The 10,094-nt window shown below is 44.5% G+C and overlaps 1 protein-coding gene across 1 annotated transcript; it reads right to left on the bottom strand.

Annotated features, from left to right (window-relative positions):
• Window positions 1-2,668: 2,668 nt before the first annotated feature.
• On the bottom strand, window positions 2,669-8,578 carry LOC142990397 (NACHT, LRR and PYD domains-containing protein 3-like). The gene is given in 9 exon segments (XM_076140181.1): window positions 2,669-3,273; window positions 3,525-3,571; window positions 3,757-3,930; window positions 5,004-5,177; window positions 5,303-5,476; window positions 5,627-5,800; window positions 5,898-5,956; window positions 5,959-7,763; window positions 8,278-8,578. Coding segments are annotated over 9 exon segments (3,438 nt in total). The 3' UTR covers window positions 2,669-2,743.
• Window positions 8,579-10,094: the final 1,516 nt, after the last annotated feature.

Raw genomic sequence — 10,094 nt, 5'->3', positions numbered from 1 at the left:
ATGTTTACCTTTTCCAGGTGCAGCTTAACGAAAGCTCTGACTACAGGACGACTTTGCTGATGTGAAGTCACGCCCAGAGTCACGTCTATCGTCATTAAAGGAAGCGAGAGTATGTGGGGAAGCTGTTTGAATTCCTTCAGAGAGCAGAGAGATGTCTTTGGTTGCAGCTATCTGAGACTCAATCAAGCAAGTTGGAGAATCCTGACTTTCCCTCTTTAAATGAACACATTTTTTGACTTTTAGTGTTAGGAAAGCGCCTAAGTTGAAGGAAAGGTCAGATGTGATTGTGATTGTGTGGTTAGTGACACAGGGAGGAGCAGCAGGAGAAAACACCAGCGTCTTAATTGAAGTCCTTTTGGGGGTCGGAAGGGCATAAATCAGCACACCTGAGGTTTACAAGGGGCCTGATAAGTACATGAACCAGAAGACTCAGTTTGTTCATGTGCAAAGTATTTAGCTTATTCAACTTAGTCTCTTTCCTCATGATGTCTATGGACTTCAGTGACTGGGTGTAGAATCAAGAGATGAAGCTTTATTAACATGCAGATGCACCTTGTTCAGCACTTAAAGCTGATAATGTCAATCAGGCTCAGATAAGATCACTACTATAATATCAAGATGTCATTGATTCATTGTTTCAATTAGATTATGTATGTATCGCTCCATGATGTCACCACATTTCAGAACCCAAGTCTTCATATAGTTTGTAAGTTTAGAGTAATTATTGTGTGGAATCCGTTATGAAGAGCTGGAACACAAAGATCAAACTCTTGTTCATGTTTATGTTAATGTTGATGGAGATACAAACCGTATTATTTTGTTTGTTTGTTCTATAATATGTCTGCAGTCTGGCAAAGTCTGTGCTGCCCCCTGCTGGGCAGCCTCTGCAAAAACACTCTTACTGGCATGCTTTATGACTTTAAACTTTGAGTTTAATTCTAATCTCTTTTAAACAGGAAAAGTTAAGGATTATCTCTTTGATCTCCTAGGCAACCGCCAATGTACACAAATCTAGTGAAGACCAGTTCAGTATCAACCATGAGCCAGCCGGGCAACCTGCCTGACACAAATAGAATGTCTGTTTGAATAAGACAAGTTCTTGGCAGAGCAGCTTGATGCTTTACTTATTTTAAATACGAGCCAGCAGTGAATCAGTATCAGTGTTGGACTTTACACAGATGAAGCAGAGCCTAGTCATGTCTCCAGTCATACCTTCTGGTTATGGGTTCACTCATTTGTAATGATCTGGAGCTATTTCCTTGGTTTAAAGACTATATGATGGCGGGTGTGTACACAGATCAGGGCGACAGAGGGAGAGCCATGGGTACAGCTCACTCTGGCTCCGCTTTAGGATCAGTGGGTGACCCTGAAACCTCTATATGTTGTCATGGCTCTCTATCATATAGTTACTCTGACCTTTAACCCTCAACCATCTGTATGTTGTCATGGATCTATCCTATAGTGACTTCTCTCATCAGTCTGCAGCGTGTGTGATGTGAAGGAGCTGATAGGATGTTGTGCAGATAAACATGCAGGGCGTCGTGAGGACAAATAGTAGAAGAACAACATAAAGTAGATCCAAGCTGATCACATGACTGCAACTACCTTTCTGTCAACAAACGTAGTGGGTAACAAGTAAACAGAGGCTGCTGAAGAGAAGGCTACGAGTCTCACACACCTTCACACAGGCTGTAAGGCCTTTATGTTTCTCTGCCATCTTTGCTTCATTATTTAAAAATGTTCCAACTTAAAAGTAAACAATGTCAGACATGTAGTTTGGATGAATTTTCTATCTCAATATTACATTTTCTTTATAAGTATCTTTAAATTTTTTGGTATTGGGGTGATTATGGCAGACTTGAAACGCCGGGGGACGATGGCCTGGTTCAGTGAGGTGTTGTAGATGTCCGTAAGCACGTGGGCCAGCTGGTCTGAGCATTCCTTGATCAGCCGACCTGGAATGTTGTCAGGGCCTGCAGCTTTCCGTGCATTAACCTTCCTCAGAGCTCTCTGCACAGCTGTGGTTTCGAGCCTGAGTGCCTGTTCGTCGGGTGGGGAGTTGTTTCTCGCGAGGGTGTTGTTCAGCTCTTCAAATCTTCCGAAGAAGTTGTTGAGCTCATTGAGGAAGCTCGTGTCATTTTGGCAGGATGGGGGTGTGGTTTTGTAGTCTGTGACAGTCTGGATGCCCTGCCATAGTTGTCTGGTGTTGCTGGAGTCCTGGAAGAAACTTTGGATTTTCCGGCTGTGGGCTCGCTTTGCTACTCTGATGGCACGGTCTAGGTTGGCCCTCGCTGATCTGAGAGCCACCGCATCACCAGATTTGAACGCAGCATTGCGCTCCCTCAGTCTTGCTCGCACCTCTTTGGTCATCCAAGGTTTCTGGTTGGCCAGTGTGACTATTGTTTTAATTACCGTCACTTCCTCCATGCACCAGCTGATGTAGTCCGACACAGATGCAGCGTACTCCTCCACGTTGGTGTGCTGATTGTCTGTTGCAGCCTCTTTGAATATGCTCCATTCAGTGCACTCAAAACAGTCCTGCAGTGCAGACATAGCACCTTCAGGCCACACTCTCACCTTCTTCACAGTAGGTTTTTCTCTGGTGAGCAGGGGCTGGTATGCAGGAATTAGTATAACAGAGAGGTGGTCTGAGGAGCCAAGGTGGGGGCGGGGGGCTGCTCTGAAGGCCTTCTTTACAAGAAGATTATAACATGAGTTAGCAACGATCCAGTGATCTCTCAGTCTAAGCACTTGGCAGAAGGGTTGCTGTGCATTCCCAACCGATACAGAATGCAAGGTAGAGAGGTTTGGTGAACGTTGAGTAGAAGGTGTGGAGGTGAATGTTTTCTTCACTGTTTGAGGACATCATGTAGAAGGACAGAGAGCCACCAGGACAGTCCAGGTACACTGCAACTCTAGATGTGTCCACGGGGTGATAACATATGTCTACCGGACTTTTATTGTGCCAAGCAAAAAAAACATCACTTGTGCATTCCAGGCTCCAGGATTTTTCGTTCCATCCAAAACTGCAGTCAGCAACTTCTCCCCTCCTGCTGATGTCTATGGTACTCAGTGCTATGAGGATCCTTCCGTCCCACTTGACCTCAAAGTAACAGCGACCAGTAAGCGCCTCCTCAGATAGCACCTGGGTAGCAAATCTGTCGGGGTGATGGGAATACGGCTGCTCCTTCGCCCGTGTTACCGTTCTGTTTCCATCAAGCAGCCTGAGGCTTCTGTGTGCTGTGTTTGGGTCCAGTGTGAGTTCACAGGCGTCTGATGGAGAAAACATGTTCAGTTTAGAATAAATGTGTCAGATACTTCAGACAAGGTGGATGTTTCCCAAATGTTCCACTGGGAATCAAGCTTGACTGCTCAATTACATTCTTCCATGTTAAAGGTGGGATGGATAAATCCTGGTTTTAATAGCATAAAGACTAAACAGTAAAGCCTTTTGTCTTTGAACTATTGCTGCTAGAAACAAATCATATTAAAACAATAATAATAACATGAATGAATACACTCACACTTATTCAGACCTGAATACAGCCGGGACGGTCCACTGTGCTCAACCCTGAAGGAAGAAAACAACATTATAGACGGCTAAATGAAAACAAAGACCTTTGTTATATAAAGAGCTGTTTTCTGTCTGTATCTGAGTGTAGTAAACTTCCTGCACACTAACTATCAACAATGTTCCTCGGCTTGCCGGTCCACTGAAACAATTCCTGTGAGCTCTCTGGTGTTCTTTCCTCTTACCTGAGGCGGTTTAGCTTCCAGTTTGGATCCTCCAGTCCAGCAGAGAGCAGCATCACTCCAGACTCTCCTGGATGGTTGTAGCTCAGGTCCAGCTCTCTCAGGTGGGAGGGGTTGGAGCTCAGAGCTGAGGCCAGAGCAGCACAGCCCTCCTCTGTGACCTGACAGCCTGATAACCTGAAACAGAGAAGCTACAGTTAAAGGGAAGTTGAGGGGTATTGAAAAAAGGACCTTTCTGGTGGTGTTCGTTGTTTTGGTGGTGAATGATGAGGCAAAGATGAACTGAAATTCTCAGATGGGTTTTTACTGGAATAAGACATTGAAGAGCGCTCGTCCTGCCCCCGTCCTTGTGTCCTGGGTCAGGCCGTGAGTTTCCACGTACAATTGCATTTATGCCGCAAACACAAGGCGTCATCAATTCACTGATGACACTGTAGTTTAACTGTTATCTATTGGTCAGCCAGCTTCGAGCCCTGAGAGGCGGGGCAGCGCTAAGATTCAAATCTGAGGGATGAACAGCTGTCTGTGGGGGAAAGTAGAATTCTCCTTGTGTAAATTAAAGAACAACAGTATAGTGTAATTAGCCCTTTGATCTGAAGAAGCTCCCCCTGACTGCCCGTCCATGCAAACCCCCTCTCTTCCTTCTTCCTGACCACAGATGCTTGAAGCTCTGATAAAGCGATACAGTGACCTCTTCACCTATTGGCAGATATGTGTTATCTAGCCCTCCTGGAGAGAGAAGCTGTAAATGCTCGTATGTATTACTCCATCTCCAGACTTTCCCGGAGCCAGCCATTTGGTTACTTGTAAATATATTAACCTCAGTTACTGCATTTACTTATATGTGTTTGACATTATTTGTTATATTCCAACAGGGGAAATATCTGAACTAAGTTCTAACACAAGCGTTTTTTTGGTAAGTTGGGGCATTTTGTCAATATTTAGTGTTCTGCAGACTGGAGCCACATAGAACCACAGAGCATGATCCAACACGTGTTTAATGAAGTTCTTAGTTTAGTAAGATACAGATATGTTCACTGTTGCCTCAGGAAGTGTTGACCTATGACCCTTGAGCCTGAAAAGGCTGTGTTTTTTTATCAATCTCTATCCCATGGTTATTTCAAGGAGTTGCCGCATAACCTGAAGTAGCAGATGAAGAAGAGAACACAAGGAGATATACATGCCGGGTGTTGAAAGGAAAAATAGAAGAATAGTAGAGTAGAATTCCTAATGACTAACGAATAACTGACCTGAGGGTCTCCAGTCTACATTGTGGACTCTCCAGTCCAGCAGAGAGCAGCTTCACTCCTGAATCCTGCAGGTCGTTGCTGCTCAGGTCCAGCTCCCTCAGACTGGAGGACGGGGAGCTCAGGACAGAGGACAGAGCTTCACAACTCCTCCATGATGTCTTGCACAGACTCAGACTAAAGGTATATAGATGTATTTTAGAATAAATTAAACTAATATTGAGTCAAATAAAGTGCATTGTTCAACCTTCATGTAAAGCTGATGGAAATGCTATCCATCAATCAAGTCATTGAATCCTGACCTGAGAGTCTCCAGTCTACATTGTGGACTCTCCAGTCCAGCAGAGAGCAGTTTCACTCCTGAATCCTGCAGGTCGTTGTTGCTCAGGTCCAGCTCCCTCAGACTGGAGGACGGGGAGCTCAGGACAGAGGACAGAGCTTCACAAGTCCTCTCCGACAGGTTACAAGCACTCAACCTGAAGACAAATTGGGGGTAAAAATCGAATAAAAAGAATTAAAAAAAAAAAAGGAGGTTGACAAACTGGGCTATGTAGGTTAAGATACACACATATACACACAGCTGCCAGGTCAGTTGTAATTTTAAATCCACAGTAAACTGAGCTGACCTGAGAGTTTCCAGTCCACAGTGTGGGCTTTGCAGTCCAGCACAGAGCAGCTCCACTCCCTTATCGTCTGGGTTGTTGCTGCTAAGGTCCAACTGTCTCAGGTTAGAGGACTGAGACCTGATTACTGAAGCCAAAGCTGAACAGCTAACATCTGACAGGCTACAACCACTCAGGCTAAAGACAAGAGGGATGAAGACCAGAGAAAACAGATCTTTGAAAAGTCTATATTCAGCCATAAAATGTTAACTAAGTATAGTGAATATATACCCACCTGTATGTAACTGAAGCCTGAAACACAGGAAGCAGCCTCTTCAGACCTTCCTCTGTGGCGTGGAGTATTTCTTCAGGTCAAACTCATCAAGCTGTTCTTCTGATGTCATCAGGAAGAAGACCACAGCTGACCACTGAGCAGGAGTGAGGTATCTTTTACTGAGACCTCCTGAGCTCAGGTACTGTTGGATCTCCTCCACCAATGTACGATCATTCAGTTCATTCAGGCAGTGGAACAGATTGATGCTTCTCTCTGGGGATGAATTCACCCTGATCTTCTCTTTGATGTACCCAGCTGTCACTCGATTGGCCTCTGAGTTATTCACTGTCCGTTTCAGCAGGTGTCGTAGGTTTTCCTGATTTGTTTCTAGAGAGAGTCCCAGCAGGAAGCGGAGGAACAGGTCCAGGTGTCCGTCTGGGCTCTCTAAGGCCTTGTCAACAGCCATTCTGTGGACGTCTGCAGTAGAGGGTTTGCTGAAAAGCTTCTGCACAGTTTGGAACTTCTGTTGTTTTTGTTCCAGGACGTTCTTTTTATTGTTGACAAGCGACAGCTCCACATAAACAGCAGCCAGAAACTCCTGAACACTCAGATGGACAAAGCTGAACATCTTCTTCTTCTCCCTCTTCTGCCCACGTTCCTTCTTAAAGATCTGTGTGAACACTCCTGAGTACACTGAGGCTTCAGTGAAGTCAATTCCACTTTCTTCTAGGTCTTTCTCATAGAAGATGGGGTTCCCCTTTTCCAGCTGATGAAAAGCCAGTTTTGCAAGTGAATTAATGTACTGAATGCTTTTCTTAATGCCATATTTCTGCTGTGTCTGTCTGATCTGAAACACCAGGAATTCTGTGTACATCTCAGTCAGGGTCTTGGGTAGCTCTCCTCCCTCTCTGGTCTTCATCACATCCTCCAGAACTGTAGCAGTGATCCAGCAGAACACTGGGATGTGGCACATGATGTGCAGACTCCGTGATGTCCTGATGTGGGAGAACATTCTGTTGGCCAGCTCCTCGTCACTGAAACGTCTCTTGAAGTACTCCTCCTTCTGAAGGTCAGTGAACCCTCTCACCTCTGTAACCGAATCTATCAAACCCAGAGGAATCTGCCTGGCTGCTGCAGGTCGTGTGGTAATCCAGAGACGTGCTGAAGGAAGAAGTTTCCCCTTAATGAGGTTCATCAGAAGTGTTTCCACGTCAGTTGACTTTGTCACATCAACATCCTCCTGTTCTTCAGCAGTGAAGTCTAGCTGAAGACGGCTCTCATCCAGGCCGTCCAACACAAACAGAAGCTTAAATTCACTCTTGTGGTAGTTTGTGTTTCCTGATTTCTGCAGAGCTGTGAAGATGTCAGTGAGCGTTTCCTCCTGAATGTCTTTGGTTTCCCTGATACATTTGTGAATGAGTTCTGCAAAACGAAATCTCTCTCCTTTCAGTAAGTTGAGCTGGCGAAAGCTGAAAGGGAACGTCAGATGCACATCTTGATTGGTTCTTCCCTCAGCCCAGTCCAGGATGAACTTGTGAACAAGGAATGTTTTGCCGATTCCTGCAATCCCATTGGTCAGCACCAATCTTATAGGGATGTGTTTTCCAGAAGGGTGCTTGAAGACATCACAGAGTTTGATGGCTATCTCCGTGCCTGCTGGCTTCTTAGATGCCGTCTCAATCTGGTTGACCTCATGCTGCCTGTTGATATGTACTTCACCTCCGTCTGTGACGTAGAGCTCTGTGTAGATGTCATCAAGAAGCTTTTTATCCTCCATGTCTGACAGTCCTTCTTGAACACACATGAACCTGTTCTGAAGATTTGATTGGAGGATGCTTTGGTAAGACATGATCGGTTTTGGAGGCCTTGGTACTGGCACCAATAAATCTGTATGGATCAAAGTTACACAAGAGAAAAGATGGCCTGTGAATAAACGTCTCTCAGATGTGCCACAAGAGTTTAGCAATTATTAATCCTTTTGCCCATGATTGTGTCTGATCCCTCTAGTCCAAAGAAAAGAGAAGAAGTTTGTGTGAGGAACTTTGCATACATATGTAGCTGGAATGTATCCCCCAGCTTCGGTCCGGAGCTCAGACACCCTCTCTACGTTTAAGAGCATGCCTCAACCTTTCCTTTTTGATAAAGCTTATAGTTAGTGCCGAGCAGGCTTGCCTTGGACCAGCCCCTAGTTATGCTGCCATAGGCCTGGACTGCTGGGGCTTGCACCAGGTGTTGTGGGCCCAAATCATATCAGTGGCCGTTACTGTCCTGACGTTGGTTAAATGCTCACAACTTAGATTATTTACAATGTTGTTGTAAACCCATTCCATTGTTCTCTTTTAATGTCTCTTATCACCTATGATGTTTGACCTTTCTGTATATTGTATCAGAGTTGACTTACCCTTTGGGGCCGAGCCAGCGCTTGGCAAACGCTGCACCAGATCATTCCTGGTGATCTTCATCAAAAGCTGCCTGGTTACCTCCAGAGCTCCAGGAGGGCCATAGGTCTGCACCATCTGAAGCACCGTGTCCTGCCTGTCTGCTCTCTGCAGCCGGGCCACAGGGATGGCTGGAGAGACGTGAAGGCTTGGCATGATGGTGCACATGATGTCGGTCTGCTGGAGGAACCACTTGATGTGCTTGAATTCCTCCTCTTTCAAATCCTCCAGAATGATCCAGAGCTCCTCTGTAAGCGTGGCCATCTCAGCTCCTGGGTTTTCATGACAGTGTGACATAACATTTGAACTTTTATCTCAAATGCATATTTGTCTGTCACAAGATCATTATCATATTTTCAATATAATATGTATTTACAGTTTTTTCCACAAACTTCCTCTCATTTTCCTCCATTATAGAAAAAAAAACGAACCACACTAGCTTTTATTTTAGGTATAATTCCTTAATGCTGTCTGCTGTGTCCCCTCATGTTTACAGTGTAATATTTTAAGAGTGTGTGTGTTAAACATTGTGTCCTTTGCTCCCTGATGACTCATGTCGACATCAGCAGGGGCAGTGGGTTTTCGCCCAGCATCCTTATACTGGCTCTCAAAGACAGCATTATATCTATGAGTCCACCTACAAGGCTCTGCGGTGAGGATTGTGATCTGTGATGAGGATTCTGTGTGGCAGTGTAACACACAGTCAATGTCACAACTATCAAGTCAAATAGAGGACCTACAAAGGGAACTAACTACTTCCTTTACCAAGATGTTACCACATTTACTGTTACAACATTCACATATTAATGTGGAGCAGTTGGTTCAAAATGTATCGCCTGAGATTTGTGCTTTGTTCCACACGGCCCCATGCAGCAGCTGATGGTGCATATAGCATTGATTTTGTCATGCGCCCTTTGAACCACGTTGCTATGGTTATAACATATAACAATATAACATATAACTTATAACAATTTCTTTCAAAACTTCATGACGATTCCAAATCCACACTCGACACTATGGTCTATGTTGTAACATGTAATGTTTACTACTGTAAGAGATTTCCTGTTTCTTAACAACGGCCAACTGATTACATCTCTATAATGAAATGTTTATCACCATTGTGGTCTGCATATTTGGCATATTAATACAGATAAGGTCATGGAAATGTATCTTACCTCATCCTGATAGATCTCTACCAAGCTTGTTGTTTGGTTCAAATAAAAGGTTTAGAAATGAATGTTTACCTTTTCCAGGTGCAGCTTAACGAAAGCTCTGACTACAGGACGACTTTGCTGATGGGAAGTCACGCCCAGAGTCACGTCTATCGTCATTAAAGGAAGCGAGAGTATGTGGGGAAGCTGTTTGAATTCCTTCAGAGAGCAGAGAGATGTCTTTGGTTGCAGCTATCTGAGACTCAATCAAGCAAGTTGGAGAATCCTGACTTTCCCTCTTTAAATGAACACATTTCTTGACTTTTAGTGTTAGGAAAGCGCCTAAGTTGAAGGAAAGGTCAGATGTGATTGTGATTGTGTGGTTAGTGACACAGGGAGGAGCAGCAGGAGAAAACACCAGCGTCTTAATTGAAGTCCTTTTGGGGGTCGGAAGGGCATAAATCAGCACACCTGAGGTTTACAAGGGGCCTGATAAGTACATGAACCAGAAGACTCAGTTTGTTCATGTGCAAAGTATTTAGCTTATTCAACTTAGTCTCTTTCCTCATGATGTCTATGGACTTCAGTGACTGGGTGTAGAATCAAGAGATGAAGCTTTATTAACATGC

This window comes from Genypterus blacodes, unplaced genomic scaffold (assembly GCF_046128005.1).
Source record: "Genypterus blacodes isolate CSIRO-AG114 ecotype Tasmania unplaced genomic scaffold, CSIRO-AGI_Gbla_v1 ptg000525l_1, whole genome shotgun sequence".
NCBI classification, from domain to species: Eukaryota; Metazoa; Chordata; class Actinopteri; order Ophidiiformes; family Ophidiidae; genus Genypterus; species Genypterus blacodes.
Note: the sequence above shows the minus strand (reverse complement) of the source record. Positions and strands in the feature narration are given on the sequence as shown.